This window comes from Labrus bergylta, chromosome 16 (assembly GCF_963930695.1).
Source record: "Labrus bergylta chromosome 16, fLabBer1.1, whole genome shotgun sequence".
NCBI lineage: Eukaryota > Metazoa > Chordata > Actinopteri > Labriformes > Labridae > Labrus > Labrus bergylta.
In genome coordinates, this window is record NC_089210.1 from 18,245,083 (window position 1) to 18,262,641 (window position 17,559).

Consider the following 17,559-nt stretch of genomic DNA (forward strand, 5'->3'; position numbering starts at 1 on the left):
TCAGTGCACGACCATAGACTGTTTATTTTTATTTAATTTATTTTTTTATTGAGAGTTTCAGCAAGCATAATAGTAACAATAATCGCACTTGTGAATTTTTATGCAGAGGAACATTATTTGCATTGAAAGCAACAGACATTTAAAACAGAATGAAGACAAAAAAACAAACACTTTAAAGGCTTTATATGTGATTTTTCACACTTAAATATAATATAAATCAAGTATATCCTCTGAAAATAACTCTGTGAGTCATGACTGTCTACAATGGGTGTAACACCTGAGTCCCACTGTCTGTGATGTTTTCCGAGTTTTCCGAGTCCTATCTTCAGTTTGTTTACATTGCCCGGACGGCCGGCTGACTCCTCCCCTCGTGTATAAAAGTTGTTTAATTGAGGGACTGGAGAAAAGAAGAAGAACATACTGTACTCACTGCTTAACTGTGTTTCTAGATCACGCTCATTTCAGGTAAATTTACATGCAGTGTGAAGATACGAGCATAATAAAGATCGCTAGCATTAGCATGCTAACACAACAATGCAGCGCAAGTTGTTTTGGTTTCATGCTGGTGCTCAAGGGTGACATCTACTGGATGAAAAGTATATAGTAATGACTATATATAGGTAATGACTAAATAAATTTAAAAAAGCATAAGTATATATAATAAAAATTAAAAATACAAAAAACCAGATCATTTATATAGATGATCAATTACAGGTCAAACCGATTTAGAAAAAAAAAACTGTACTGCAGTCTACAAGACTTTAACTGTTTACTTTTGCTCAATTTGTGATTCTGTCAAACTACACATAGCATTTATATAAAGCTAAATATTCTCATTATGGCGTCTTAGTGGACTGTGCTGCTTCATTTGCCACTTCAGCATCTTTCTTTTTACGTCATGTCTGATCTCAGAAGACCCCCTCGCCCCTTCTTGTGTCTGACCGGGATACTTGTGTGAGATACTGTGAGATGAGGTGCATGTGTGAACAACCAGATCAGGAGGATTTCAGGGGCAGCCGTTCATATGTGTAGAGGGAAAGTATGTCTCAAAAATCCCACACACAAATGCAGTGAGGTTCACAAATGACAAACAGTTTGTAAATGCAGACTGAACAGTTTGTATATTTGTGGATTTCTATTACATATATACAAAACTATAAATATTTGTGTGTGAATCAGAAATACATTTGTGAATCTTTTTTCATTTGTGGATTTGTTTTACATTTATATAGAATAAAATATATTTGTGTATCCTTCTGTGTGCATTTGTGAATATTGACACTGCTCTAACTCCATAGGAAAGTATCAAAACATATTTAAATCCAACGATTGACAGGAAGGGATACGAACAGTGAAAAGCAGAATTTAACTTTGAAATATCTGTGACACACATACACATGGCTGCCGAAGCCAGCTGAATTCATCTGCAGCCCACACAATTTAAACTGACATTTAAAATTCAAACGTGCAGAAATGTTGCATTCACTTCACGGCGATGGGAGTGTGTCATCGTAATGAGCCACTCAAGAGACAGCAGAACGGTGAGACCGAGTGAGAGGGTTTAAAGAATCAGGGCAGGAAAGACGAGATGTTAATACCATGACATACAGGCCGCAAGTCTGCAGAATAAACAGGAGATGAATGAAGAATGGAGTGAGGACAGATAGTAAGAGACAGGTGGTGAAAACCAGCCATGTATCCTCCCCCCCTCTCTTTAAATGCAAAGTGTCTTTAAACTCCTCATGATATGCTCAGACTGTGAAAACCAAACAGAAGGACATGTTGAGATGCTGGATAAGAAACAGCTGATGAACAGTCACTGAGGGTCCAGAGGAGGGGTGACAGTTCCCATGTGATCTGGACACTGTCTTCAGTTTTATCTTTCCCGTTTGTTTTCCACCCATCCCTCTCCTCCTGCGGTGACGAGCAGCTTCTTTAGCATGAATTATGTCCATGGAAATCCAACCAGCTGCATGCGGCAGGTTCTCATGGAAACTAAAGCTCTCGCTCTCTCAGAAAGGTCGTATCAGTGTGACATGTTTCCATCAGCGGATACAAGACTCACAAAAGGCCTCATTATGGAAAACCAGCTGATTTTGTTCATGTTTAGTCTCAAACAGTGTCTCTATACCACGTTCCCAAAAAGGACATTCTTTAAAAATCCCTAGAGAAAGGCCCGACGAGGACTCACTGTGATGCAGCTCAATGTGTTGATCATTAAGACCGTAGTGGTTTCTGTTCCCTTTCATCAGTTCCACTCACAGTTTGTCCACAGAGATCCACAGATTATCTGAGAGCAGCGAGAGATACAGAATATCACTCAATGAATATGAAACAAAAACACCAAAACAGAATACGAGTTGTTGCATATGTTGTTTATGTTTCTGTTTGGCCAGCAGAGCAACGAGTTGGGCTGCATGATGTCGGAAAAAAAAAACAGAAATTGCTTAATCTTTTCTTCCTGCGATACCTCTTGTGATTTTAAAAAATACAGACAATTTAGAACCCTGCATGAAAGAACAGATTATGGGCCCTTTAAATGCCCGGGAATTCACATGATTCCCGGCAGTTAAAGGCATGGTTGGTAGTTTTTCGAAAACTAGCATGATTTTAAAAGCACCCACCCCCCTCCCTTCTGTGCTCCCTCAAAAGCCACGCCCCCTCACTTGCATGCACAAGCACCGTTGCTCCAGAGGCGGACCTCAGCTCATCGCTTTGAGTGTGGGCTCGTGCACGCGTTGGGTAGAGAGCGAGCAGGGAGACAGGGAGGCATCTGATTGGTTCATCAGATTGGTACCTCGTGGCAGACATTGGTCAAAGTTTTTACAGGCTTACAGCTGCTACAGATGACGGGTTTTGAGTTATAACATGAGTTATTAATGAGATGACATGAAGTAATTTAGCAAATATAAAAATGTGAGGATTAGCTCTGACTCTGTGCCTATCTCCTGCAATGTTTCACACAGTATACGTGTTTGCAACAAGTCTCTCCTGAAGATGAAATCCAAAATGCTGTTTTTACCACTAAATGTTAATCTGATAGCAGCTTGAGCTAGACAGCATGGGACCCATGTCTGCTTCCAACAGGTCAAATGTGCACATGTTGAGTGAGCAATAGTTTATTCTTTAAATATTATAATTCCACTTTTTTTATTATGTTTGTTGCGGACGTTCATATTTTCATTCATATTTCATTCATATTTCATTATCAATATACCATTTCAATTTATTGTGCAGCCCAAAGCATCAAGTTTGTGGCTAACTCCTGAGCACACATACAGCCATTTCATGACACAGCTAACTGTCTCTGTCTGACTTTAAAGTTTTAATTGGGTCTGATTTGTCCATCCATGTTGTTCTTGTGTATGTTGTCTGTCTGAGTGCTCCTGCTGCAAAACTAATTTCCCCTCTTGGGACAAAAAGAGAACCTGAATCAGCGAGTGTGTGTTTGAGGCGTTTCTAATTTTGTACTTTCAGCGCTTTCAAACACAGTCGGCAAGTTTAACCTTTAAACCTTGAAGGAAAATATGACCTAAGACATTTCAATTTTTGGACTACAAGTGGTGCAATGTTTGTTATTTTTGGCATTAAGGCTCGTAGTTTTGAGATAACACATGTTGTGCTTATGGAGTAAAATAAATCTTCTGTGTAAAACAGAAAGACTTCCTTCACTCTGGGTGTTTTGTTTTAGTCTGAAGTGGTGTCAGCGTGACAGCTTGTTTGTGCTAATTATTCAATCAAGTCAAGCTGTGGGCCTTCAAATCCATCACGATCTCATCTGTCCTCAGTGACAGTTTGGCCTCGAGCAACAGAACCCTTTAAGACGTGTTTGCACTCAGAGGAGGAGAGGAGTTTTCTACTGGATTGCATGTTTCAGCCTACAGCTTTACAGTAAACCTGACATTTGAGTTTCAGGCCACTTGGAACAGGTGTGAACAATCGTCCACATTCATGCCTGCCTCATGCAACTATTCTTTTGAATGTTTTATTTTACATATTTAAAATACATTTAAAATCATCGTTGTTAGACTAGCAGTTCAACGCTTCTCGCTGCCTTCAATGCGACATATTGCACAACCTGACTTCATGTTTTCTCTCGTCTTAAATAGTGCAAAAGGGAGGGTTTTTTTTAAACAGGTATGTTCTAAAAAAATTTACTTTGTACAGTGAACTGCTGACAGGAACAAAAAACAACACGAGGGAGGGAAAAAATACATCGCTGTCCGTGAAACAAAAATCATAATTAACAAGGCAGAAAAAAAACAACAACAACAGGAAGTGGAATAAACAGAAACCTTGAGATTCAGATTGCCACCGACAACAAAATAAATCTTCTCCATTGCGAGTTCCACTTTTTATCCTGAAGCTGTGGTGCAGATTTCTGGTGTTGAACTAGTTGTGATAACAGAGCTGACTTTTGTCCACACAGTTTCTGGTGAAAACTCATGACTCACACAGTGTTAACAGTTTTCTGATCTGATCATGTTGCTCCTCAGAGGGGATTCTTTTTTACACGTTCCACCTTTAAGCTCCTCTCTCAGTTTCCCTCCTGATTGTTATGATCTAATGAAACACTTAAACAGCAGGAACCACGAGTAAGACACACTGCAGCAGACTTTTGTAAACACATCTCAGCAGATCCAGTAGAGCAGAGCTGGACGCACAAACACACACAGATAGAGCAGTTACACAAAACGACGACACAGCAGAGAGGCAAAAAACTGACTGATCTCTAGTCAGTCCTCGTGCTCTCATGTTCTCCCCACTCGCTTTATTAAGTGCATCATCTGCCTCTCTGCTCTATTTCTCTTTATCATGTTGTTCTGTTGCTCACTAGTGTCTCCCATATTCCAACACTCCCTCGTTTTCATTTTCACAAGCTCCAAATCCCCCTCTGCCTTCCTCCAGCTGTCTGTCATTTCCTCTCTCTCTCTCTCTCTCTCGTTCCCTTCCCACTCCGCTCTGTCTCTTTCTCACCCTCAGTGAACTGGACCGATCTGCTCTTTTTCCTCCGTGATTGAGCAACACTGAGCGCAGCTGCATGTGGGGGCAAACACACACACACACACACAAACATACACACACACACACGTGTACACACTCACAGTTTTAAGGGTAGGGCTGTAATGGCCAGAAAGTGGCTCAGCAATTTTACCTAATTTGGTGAATCCCTTTTAAATGAACCGCATGTGGGCTTTTGGTAAAAACGGATGAGTCATGCTGTCACGCACATGCAGGGCGATGTCAGGAAACATTACACAAAGAAACTCTAAAAGATAAGACATGTTCATCCGCCATGTGTTTGTGTCAGAGGACTGGCTTTACTGGTTTCACCGCTGTCTGCATGGTGACAACAACAAGAGTCCCACATGCAACTGTTGTTTGTTTTTTTTCAACATCAGCAACTCTTCCAGTCAGAGCTCCTTTAATAATCAGAATTATTTGGCATTACATAAAAACCATGGCTTAAAATCTAGTGATGATAACTTGAATAAATTATTTATTAGATATATCACGTCATATTTTAAATATATTGTAAGGACAGCACTAATGAAAATTATTATTTTAATCTGCTGTATACCTCAGAAAAAACAGACTTGTATTCGCAGACTTGATTCACAGTCTGCTGCGGCAGGCGTCGCTGTTCTGAGCCGTTTTAGACGCTGCTGAAGGTTTCTGGAAAATTCTCCGCAGAAAGTCCAACAGGAGAACAAGCTGTGGACGTGAAATCGAATTTTTCCAGCTTTAGAAACAGCATTAATAATAAACTTGGATACAGTTTCGAGGTTCATGGCAGAACTCTGGCTGAGTTGTGGAAAGCCATAAAATTAAAAAAAAAAAAAAAACGATATTAGTACCATGGAAGAAAAACAGTTACATGTGCTTTCAGTTTGACTGCAGAATCGACTTTCTCTGAGATGCTTTGACATGAGACTTCCCTGTCATCACTGTTTATATATATGCAATTTATGCCATATGTTGGGTGTTATGCATTGTACCCACAATAAACTTAAAAAAAATAATGTGGCCGTGCCACAGAGTTTGCCATGTGTGCCGTCAGTGAGCTAAACTCTTCAGGAAATACTTCTGACTCAGAGCTGAAAGGAAACTGGACCGCCTGATTTATTAGATTGGGGATATTAAGTTTACCATAATCCCCTATTAGAAGCATGCAAGTGAAAGCTCTGTTGACACACATGGCATTGTTGACTCACACACACACACACAGGATTTTAGGTCTCTTTGTAACGACTCAAAGACACACACATGAATGGATGCGTGCCCAGACACACTTCTTTGTGTTGTGTGCCCGCGCTGAGCCAATGATCCTTGGCTGTGAAAGGGTTAACAGCGGTCATGATCCATCCATCGCAGCAGGCCGGCGCTCAATTATTCAAGAGGCTGAGATCGAGTTTCATCGACTGCCAACACCACTGCCAGCCGTCGCTTTTCAGAAGGAAATATACTCATAACACGTGTGTGTGTGTGTGTGTGTGTGTGTGTGTGTGTGTGTGTGTGTGTGTGTGTGTGTGTGTGTGTGCAACTAGACTCACAAATGAAACATATAAACTGGTGAGTCTTCATTTCCAGTCAAACAGCAGACTGCTCCCATTAAGAGTCCTAAACTCACAAATACATGAAGACAGACCACCACTGCAGGTTTAGTTTTTTCACTTTAAAAAAAAGAATGTGAGAAGAATCAGACAATAATGCATGCACAGGTTTTCCCCTCGCTCCTCACCACACTGTTCAAATGAAGCCTCAACAAAAAAAAAGGGGACTTTCCATAGACTGTAAATAAAAGTAGACAAAGCCTGAGTGACACACATTGGTTCCTGCAGGGGGGCTTTGGAGTCTCATCGATGGCGGACGCCATGCTGGAAATGCTGAGTCAGCCTAACTTTCATTCGCCCTAACGACAGACTGAAGCCTGGCTCACATTGCAGGAGTTTTAAAAAACTTCCTGATTTTGAATTTGAGTAGCAACACACACACATCCGGAGAATCCAAAATCTCGCACTACAAGATATCGCAAAACGCATCACATACTGCAGGATTTCCTTAAGATTATCCTGCCCGACGAAGGAACGCAGTACCTCGCGTTACCTCAAATCAGTACAATTATTGGCCTGATTTTCCGGCAGTCTGAGCGAGGCTCCAGAGCTGGAGCGGAGGCGGGTTTTAAGCCTCCTGACAAATCGCTACACCGCATCCGCCTGTCAATCAGATCAGACTCTGGTCTACCTGTGCATAACTCGTATCATTCATAAAATCAAAACAGATTAATTGTTGAAAAAAAAAATTTGAATGGGGTGCGTATGTGACCTCCGGGTCTTCCACAGCCAGCCTCAAGCGGACTCTTGGGTTGCCGCTTGTTTCATTCACAACATAAAAGTGAACCTTAAAAGGCATAAAATAACAGTCAGTAGAGGCAGAACTTTAACAAGTCTGCATGAAGTCAGGGGGACAAGGACAATCTCCTGCTGTGAGGTGCACATCGAACATAGAACATGTCCGGAGTTTAAGTCTGAAAGGGGTCTAAGAGAGCGGAGTGGGATTTTCCGGCACAACTTCACCAACTACCAAGCTGGGTGCATGAAGAGTGAAAGGCTAAGAGGTCAAAAAGAAACACTTTTAGTGTGAAGATCAACTTTATTAACGAATCACACCGACATGTTTTGGCTTGTGGCCTTCATCGGGGTCATGAGGGGCTAAGAGAGTAAAATGATTTAACCCTTCATGATGCTACCAAACATGCAGCTCTAGCCTCTTTTAGCGTGACATCATCCATCATATGAGTGTCTATAAAACCTTTAAAATGAGTCAGAAGGAGATATTTAAGTTGGCAGGAGAATGTATGCACCAGTGAGTTTAACATTAAGTTTTATCAGCTACATTATGAGTAGGTGACAGTTTTTATTTCCGCCCACAAAGATGAAAGCAGCTAGAAAGAAAAAAGGGAAAACTGAATATTTCATAGATATGGAAAACAGAAATAAAGACACAGCGACTTTTAGTCACCTGCATGAAGCATTCAAATTTAGTCAAAGTTTTTCTGCAGTTCATTTTGAAATCTACAAAATATAGCGAAAGAAGTCACCTTTCATGAAATCAGAATGAGGTAAGACAACAAGAGGGTCAAACACAAGTGTGCAGACGGGTCTCTCCCCCACATGTACTCACAGACGGACAGAAACAAAGGCCGATTGTGACAAGAAGCTGAAGGAATTTATGGGATGGCACTTTGACAGCACATCCTCTCAGTGTGCCGCAGTCAGGAGGTCAATGTGTGTGTGTGTGTGTGTGTGTGTGTGTGTGTGTGTGTGTGTGTGTGTGTGTGTGTGTGTGTGTGTGTGTGTGTGTGTGTGTGTGTGTGTGTTGGGGCGTCACACTCCATAATGTTCTGCTGTGGGTGTAAAATATTCCATATTGTATTTCCTGTATAGAAAAACCTGATTTATTGCAGATTTTCTTTTTCCATGGGAACATGTTTTGAGCAGGGTTGCGTTCATGGGCCTGGAAAAAAAACACGAACACTGTGTTTCCAGACCTCTTCTCCTCCCTTTGGGACTTTTGTTTTGTTTTTAAATGTCTGCTGCTCTGATAAGTGAGCGCTTTCCTGATGACAGGCTCGTGTGCTGACAAAGGGAAAAACATGACATCGATTTTTCTTTCTCTCGGTCGAGAACCATGAGGTTTTCAACACCCACTGTTCAAACAAACACGGGCGACCACATTTCATCTGATGGCCTCTCTGTTTTGGAGAGGTTGTGTGGTAACTCCAGGCCGTTACGACTGAAACTACAAAAATTCTTCTGAACGAGGAGACTTCACAGATCGAGCATCTTCACTAGAGGATACACAGCGCAGATTTAATCGCACAAAGTAAGCATGACAAGGGACAAACCAAAGATCAAAAAGGCAAAATGAAGGTGTTCAAAATGCACACAATAACGTAGAATGGTGGTCAAGTGTTCAGATCTTCAGTCAAATAATCAACCAAACTCCTTCAGGAAAGAGAGAGTAATGTATTTGTATTTGTTTTTTGTAGTTAGAAACAAGAAATTACCAAATATTTGACTTGTAGTTTTGTTGCCGTGGTATCAAAACAGGATTCAAATCGTACCAAAGTCTAAAAATCTGTCATAGTTCGACCCCTGTAACATTAAGATAAGAGATGGCACTGGCCCCACAGGGTGGTGAGTTCGGTTCAGACGGGCCTTCAAGAGGAATTCGGGGGTCAGATTGGTAAACGCCTGAGCCTCCCCCCACATAATGACTCTCAGATGTGCCTCTCTCTCTCTCTCTCTCTCTCTCTCTCTCTCTCTCTCTCTCTCTATCTCCCCATGGTCGCTAACTGGAAGCTCCTGTCATCTTGATTTTTCTCACAGCTCATGTCTCTCTGTGTTTATCTGTTGCATGCTCCTAACTCCACTGATTCATTCCTTGAACTCTTTTTCTCAATCCTCTCGCTGCATCTCATTTTCTGTCTCTCCCACGCGCTCGCTCTCACGCCTCGCTCGCTCCCTTTCTCCTCCTCTCTCTCTCTCTCTATTTCTGCAATCCCAGGATGCTAACACATTTGATTTTGGATATATTTTATTTTCTTCTCTCAAGTATCTCCCCCTGCTCCCCGCCCTAGGAACTTCCTCTGCAGCCTGGAGAAGGAGGATCTGGAGGGGCTTATGGAGTCTTTTCTCTGTTTCTATCCTCCCTCTTCAGGGCGGGCAGACTAAGGCATTGCTTACCTAAAAAATGAAGAGCCTGAACTGGAAATATAGGTCGATTTTTGTTATTTTTAACACTCTAGGGGGATAATTCAAGGCCCTGTTGTGGCTAAGATGGATGTTTGATAATCACAGAGGGAGTTAAAGGGGTGAAAGAATTCAGAAAATTAAACTTTAAGTCAAGATTTCTATCAAAATCATCTTTTTTTTTACATTCCTGTATTTGTCTGTCTCTCTCATTCTCTCTCTCTCTCTGCCCACATACTCCATATGTATTTTTAGCAGCCACAAGCTGGACCGCGATGTTAGCTTCACATATGCAGCGGAAACAGTAGACTCCTCACATTGCATAATCTGCCTGCAGATCTGTCCCTGTGCACACAACATGTCACCCTGTATGCACACTCATATCTGGTCATGTGACACCCGCTCTACCTGTCTGTTACCTCGCAGAGAATATCAGCTAAGGTTACAGAGCTGGCCATCATCCCTCCTCGCTGCACTTTTTCCCCCCTGGTGTGTGTAGGCGGAAAAATCAGAGTGATGGCATTGAAGAGCTGGAGGCACAATTATCCAGCTTCTATAAATGTCTTCATGCAGGCTGTTAGAAATGTCAGAGACAGGCTGCAAATGGACGCTTTCACTCGAGATTTGAGTGCACTGATTTAGGAAATGTGACTGAATGAAAGCTCGAAATAAAAAGGACTAAAAGGAGAATAATTAAGTTACCAGCGATGGAAGAAGTGTGGTGATTCTTTTTCTTTTTCATTCACAATGAAAAACATTTTGGACAGGACTTTTTGCATTAATTGCTTTCCATCCATAACTTTTTTTTGTGTGAAATCTACAGTAAGGTGTTTGTTTCTGAGATCTCAAAGTGAGTCAGCCGTGTGTTTAGTCACCTGCTGTGTTCACATGCTCAGCAGAGATCAGATAACACTCTGACTTCACCAACGCCTAAATGTTTGGCACCGTTTTAAGGTATGATAATACAACTTTTATTTACATAGCACCTTGTAAAACACAGGTTTACTAAGTGCTTTGACGTTCAGCAAAGCCAAAGAAACCAAACACAGAAGAACACAAACAACAGCAAGAATAGAGATGACGGCAAATAACAAAAATAGAGGTTAAACATTTGAAATGGCTCCACTTTGCAAATAAGGAGAGGAAATTTCAGCCTTTAGAAAATCAACATGGCAGAAGCATCAAGAAGAACTTGTCATGTGTGTCTCCTTAAAGAAAGTCTGGTCTGCAGGTAGAAATCACAAACAGATGATCACACAGGTTTAATATAAGTGCTGACAACTCCTGCACTGTGTGCAGCTCCATGAGAGCTGACAGGGAACATCTTTTTCTTGGCATGTGCATGGGATTTTTATCGATTAATCATGCAGCCCTACTTAGTGTTAAGTTCACATGCATTGCTCGGATAGCCGACTGCTGCAACAACATTATATTTCCTACTTTGGGATCAACAGAGAACATCTTTCCTTGCTTATATCCACCAAATGATCGACTAGTCTTTCAATTGTCTAGAGCATCCCACATGCATCTTCAATCTACTGCTGAGCTGAACAACCCTCATGCCTGTCATTCATGTTGTTTTACGTCTTTGTGGTGAACACTACTTTTATTGATTGATTTCATTTCTATATCAGTTCAGTTTTTTCTTCTTCACATTTCATCTTTATGAAGAATGCAATGTACAAGTGTTAAAAGTACAACATGTGAAGCTAATAAAAAACACATCATTAGGTAGACTAATCATGTGCAGCTTTACAATGTGTGCTCGAGACGCTAATGAACAACTTGAATGAGTTCGAGCTCACACTGAGCAACAAGACGAAGGTTATTTTCTGCATAATTAAGAAAGTACTCACTTCTCTTCCAGGACGCTCTTGTCCAGGCCGAAGCGCTCTCCCAGTCCCAGCTTCATCCCCAGTCGCGGCCCAAAGTGGATCCGTCCGAGCTCGCCCCCCGGCTCTGCCACCTGGCTCGCACCGAGATGGGATACGGCTTCAACCTCCACAGTGACCGGTCCCGACCCGGACAGTACATCCGCTCCCTGGACCCGGGGTCACCGGCGGATCATGCGGGGCTCCGACCGCAGGACAGACTGGTGGAGGTAAGAATAACACGCTATGTCAAAGGTCACAAAGTGTTACAGTTAGGCCTGCTGTATGTGTGTGATTGATAAGAACATAATGGGATAAGAAGTTGTGAGAAGCTGTGAGGGGGCAGTAAATTATCTGGCACCAACAAAACAAAAAGAAGATGAATGAGGGTTTTCATGCATTCCTGCACTCGGCCGACACAGCAGCACTTGGCAGGTTGTTGAGGGGATGGTGAAAAATGAGGACAAACACTAATGAGGTGATTATTGATAGATGGTTCTGGGTTAATCTGGTGCACATCAGAGAAGAGTCTGATCGAGTGGGTGTAGAAAACTCTCACCACTGCATTTTTGCCTCTGTGAAGAAGCATCACTCTTCTGTAGTGTCTGAACTCTTTGTACGTAGGAGTTTTTATGCGGTTATGCTTCAAATGAATCAATAAATACACCTTTGTCTTGTTTTATTAAGTATTGTACTTCATCTATATCATGGCCTCCCTTTCTAAAGGAGCTGCTGCTGCTATTTAAAATCTTTATTCTGAATGTAAAGTCAAGTCGAGGGCTTCAGAAAAAGTTTGTGACAATTTGAAATGATGCACTCTTCTCCCACACCTGATTGAATACAGATGTGACCCCCATCTCCAACATTATCACAGCTGTCATTAAAATGGCAGGAGTCACACTTGTGTCTGCTGTCAGGACGCTCTTTTGAATGAAAACAGGACCAGAATGCCTGGACTCAATCTTCACTGAGAGTCAGGATGGAGAGAGAGAGAGAGAGAAGAGGCCGGTCATAGGGGAGAGGGGAGGCACTTAAAATCAGTTTGAGGGGGGAGGGAGGAGAGGAGGAATTGTGTTTATGTTTGCTGCCTCTTGTAAAATCTAGAGAGAGTATTTCAAATCAATGAGAGAGAGAGAAAAAAGCAGCAGAGAGAAGAAACATGGACCAAAAAGAGGAAACTTCTTCATTAAAATCAGGCTGCAACTTTAAAACAGTCCTGCAAAGTCTAACAGTGAATTTATGAAGATAAAGTTCATAGACTCCAATTTCCAAAAAGGAGGGGGGGGGGGGGGTATAAGAGTTTGGGTATTTAGGTAACCGTTTCCCTGTTCAAAAAGTAAAAGATGACACCCTTGTAGTAATATTCATGAGAAGATATTCCTCCACTGAGATAACTCACAACTCTCAACCTTCAGTCCCAAGACTTCTGACTTCATTAGCTGCAAATCAGGGTTCAGAGCAGGCTCAACAGGACCCCCCTAAAGGGTCTGATAGTGAAGTTAAACAGAGATCAGTCAGGATCACCTCAACATGAAGAAACATGCTCCAGATTTCTGCACGTTTTGGGTACATTTCCCATCAGACTTTTTGATTAGATTTCATAAATCTGCTGGTTGTATTTGATAGGAAATGTTAAACGGATATGCAGAGAGCTTATAGATGCTTCTCATGAAATTATACATCCCGGTTTACTGAACATGAATCTAAAGTATGAAAATGCAGTTTTAGGAAGAGAGTCGTCAACTAGCCTGCAGGATAAATTTAGCTCTTGCCTATTTGTTTGTGAAACAAATATCTTAGCTTTGCTTTAAGGCAAAAAAAACTCACTTTAGTATAATTTTGGGTGAATCTACTCAAACAACAAAAAGTGCAGAGAAAGCATTTCATGGCAGCAAAGCAGACACGTCTTGAAGTAAAGCTAGCTGTTTCCCCGTTTTCTTGCCTTCATGCTAAGCTAAGACGGTCACACAGGCATTCAAAAACAAACGTAGAGGACCGAAGTGCAGATTCAACAAAATATTTAATCAAACACAAAAGCTTACTTTTTTCAGTTCAAAAGACAAATCTCAACAAAAGTCAGCGGAACAAATACACATACATTGAACAATGAACTGAAACAGAAGGGAAGAAACTAGAGACTAAATACAGGGGTCAATCAAACACAGGTGAGACTGACGAGACACAGGTGAGGACAATCAGGCCACTTAAAAAAAAAGGAGGGAAACACAAAAAGGGAGGAAGTAAAACTAGACCAGAAACCTACAAAATAAAACAGGAAACACTAAAGACTAAACTGTACAAAATACACACAGGGAATAGACAAACATGAGGACAGGAAGTGACAAAATAAAACAGGAAATGACGACAAAATAAGGAATAAACAAATTAAACACGAGTGAATCATGACAAAGATAACCACTAATAAGCTATACGTTGTGGTTTTAATTTCTTCTCTGTATTGATCGTAGTCCTGAACAACCTTATCTGATGGTTTTTAACACTACCATTGAGTCCTTCATCAAATCCTCCTGTGCCTTCACTTCATCTCTGTTGTGTTGTTTTTTCAAACGAGGCCCCTGAAGGAGTTTTTTGTTCTTCATATTGAAGTTAAAGTCTTGTCATCAGCAGCAGATGCAGAACATTTTCTGTCTGCTGAGTGTGTGTGGGAACATCCTGCTGCAGGTCACTGATGACAGGAACAGATGTCACATAGAGCTTCATTTGTCCATGGAGACACTCAATGAGGATCGCATTAACATGCTCTCAAACAAATGAAGGATGAGGGGCCCTCGAGAAATGTATGTCAGTTAGAAGCAATTTTATTTGTTTGACTCGATGCATACATGAAGCAAAGTAAAGATGAGATGTCTGATAGTTCATCGTTTGATTACAGCTCAATTAACAAGCTTTTGAGTCACTTTTCAAGCAAAAACAAACTTTTACCAAGGTGGGAAATTACAAAGCCACATGACACACAATATGATATACTATTGTAAGAGATATTGTTGCTTTTATTTGTTGATATCATGGCAACCTGAATATATTTATAAAGAGGTCTTAAAGTCTTTATATGTGATTTTTCACACTTAAATGTAATATAAATCAAGTATATCCTCTGAAAATAACACCCGAGTCCCACTGTCTGTGATGTTTTCCGAGTCTTCCGAGTCCTATCTTCAGTTTGTTTACATCACCGGGACAGCTGGCTGACTCCTCCCCTCGTGTATAAAAGTTGTTTAATTGAGGGACTAGAGAAAAGAAGAATAACATACTGTACTCACTGCTTAACTGTGTTTCTCGCTAGCATTAGCATGCTAACACAACAATGCAGCGCGAGTTGTTTTGGTTTCATGCTGGTGCTCAAGGGCGACATCTGCTGGATCAAAAAATCGCATATAAAGCCTTTAAGTTACTTTTTAAAAGAGTCAACGGCGCCCAAAGGCAGAGCGTTCCAAAGTGTTGGAGGTACGACCTCAAAAGACTCTGTTGGTCTTCAGTCTGGAGTGTGAACCCACCAGCAAACCCTGATCAGAGGACCTGAGAGACCTGCTGGGAGTGTAAGGCCGCAGATGTTCTGTGTGGTAGGCTGGTCCATACAGGGCTTTAAAAGAATCTTGATTTGAAATTAAGGGGAAGTCAGAATCAAAGTGATGTGTGACCCTTTGGGGGACCTGGTTGATAGTCTGGCTGCAGCATGTTGAACTAGTTGTAAACGGTTGAAGGATATTTCGATCAGGAAGATGAAAAGTGAGTTGCAGTAATGCTAAATGTTGGACTTAATAACAGCCTGATAACTGTATCTCTGTTTTTTTTTTAGTTCTGTTTGGACTGAAAATCTGAGCCTCTGATGACTAAGTTGGCTGCTTCATGTGTGTGTGTGTGTGTGTGTGTGTGATAGCTGTAACCGTCGATGCACCAAGACACCGCTTGTGTTATCTGTCAGCAGCTTGTTAGCGAGGCGAACAACCATGACAGATCTCCCTCTCCCGTTGTCTCTCAGTTTCTTTTTTTCTCTCACCACGCCCCATTAACCCTGGAGGTGGATCATCAGCAGCGGCGAGCACTCAGCTTTGTGTGGATGTTTGGCAGAAGAGGCGGCAGTGAACGCCTCATCAGTCTGCCTGCTCTGACTGCATTCAAAACATTATATTCTGAACCTCTCACTTACTTCACAGGATGTACAAAACTGCATCACACTCACTTCTCTGTTTACATGTCAGAGGCTGCTTTCATGACATCCCACTAATCAGCACGCACACTTAATCCATCCTTGTCCACCTTGTAGAAAACCTTTCAAAGCAAAAGCTAGACCTTTTGTTTTTAACAAAGGATGTACATTTATGAAAAATAAAACTAGTGACAACACTCTTCGGTTTGTTGACTTCCTGTGTTTTATATTTTGCTCATACACTTGTGAGTTTCTTTTGTTTTAAATGTTTGATTTTGGGCTTTTTGTTGATATAGCCAAAAATCTAAGAGAGAGAGAGAGAGAGAGTGGGAGAAGAGCCACAGGTCAGATTTGAACCCGGGCCGCCCGCTTGGAGGACTAAACTACCTCTGTACATGGGGCGCGCGCACCAACCACTACGCTACCTGCACCCCCAGCGTGTTAACGAATCAAACTGTCATCAGCTTTAACTGAACACGGTCAAACCTTTCACTGTAAAGTTACAGAAATGCACTGAGTGAAGTCATTTTTACTGTTTCTTCTACTGTATTTTAGAGCTTAAAGAAAATACTAGGGATTAATATCTAGTAAATGAATGTACTAATGTGGATTTACAAAATATTCTAGCCACATTTTGACAGTTCATTACTGTAAATTATGTACAGAATGTACGCTGTAGATGAATCTTTGATGCGTTTCCTGTTTTTATTTTGCACAAATGAGAAAATGTGAGCATGCAAAGATGCTAAACTTTGACTGCCTTTTGTTGCAAACATCATACCTGCTAAACATCCTTAAAGCAGCATTGAATCATCAGCATTTAGCGCAAAGCATGCAGACGTGGTCAGGCAGAGATACACGGGTAATCAATGTAGGGCCTTAAAAATATATTTGTTTGTGATTTAATTTGATTTAAGATTTCATTTGTGATATGCAGACTGTGCCGCTCACTCTTCCCACCAGGAGGAACATGATGAGCAGTTATGAGAGCGTTAGGCCGTGCAGATGTTACATATCGGATAACAGGTTACAGCATCACCTGCAGGTTCAACGCAGGGCTCTGGTTTATGTCAACACCGACATTAAAAACACAAAGTGGAGACAGAAGGGTTAAAAGTCACACATGTGTCATCTTCACAGATGTGCAGACGCATCAGAAACAGTTTGTTTTGATCCAGCCAAGGCTCGTCTGCAGTTTCTCAAACAAAAAACACGTGTGTGTGCCATCGGGCTTCAGGTGGCCGTGACTTTGACGAAGCATGCACTTTTATACACACAGGCGCACAAACGCACACACACACACACACACACACACACACACACACACACACACACACACACACACACACACACACACACACACACACACACACACACACACACACACACAGTGTTAGAAGTTTCCCTGAGGATAAAGTCCCTCGAGGAATAAGCGTCTGCGCTGTCCCTACAGCTCGTTTTAATTAGCCCAGTGGGCAGAGCAGAGTGTATTGTCTCGTGTGGGACGGACTGTTAATGAAGGGCTGTGAAACGTGACACAACACCTGTTGTTTGGCCCAACACAAAGATGCTTGTTCTCTCTGTATCACACAGTCTGTCTGCGTCCTCGGCTGACTGATGATGTCTGTTTTTATTTATTCCTTATCTGTCTGTTGTCAGTCCTGCAAGGAGAGGAGCGATCGTTTACTGAGAGAGAGAGAGAGAGAGAGGACGGTAGAGTCCTCTCTCTCTCTCTCTCTCTCTCTCGGTGCCATCAGTTTCGACC

At 41.7% G+C, this 17,559-nt stretch overlaps 1 protein-coding gene across 2 annotated transcripts in view; it reads left to right on the top strand.

The window, feature by feature from the left end:
• The window catches only part of LOC110000629 (Na(+)/H(+) exchange regulatory cofactor NHE-RF2), a 36,526-nt gene that overhangs the window by 13,690 nt on the left and 5,277 nt on the right, over nt 1-17,559 (top strand). For both annotated transcript variants that reach the window (XM_065964896.1, XM_029281640.2), the window contains exon 4: nt 11,623-11,856. In XM_065964896.1, the coding sequence (XP_065820968.1) occupies nt 11,623-11,856 (234 nt within the window). The remainder of the gene's footprint in view (nt 1-11,622; nt 11,857-17,559) is intronic.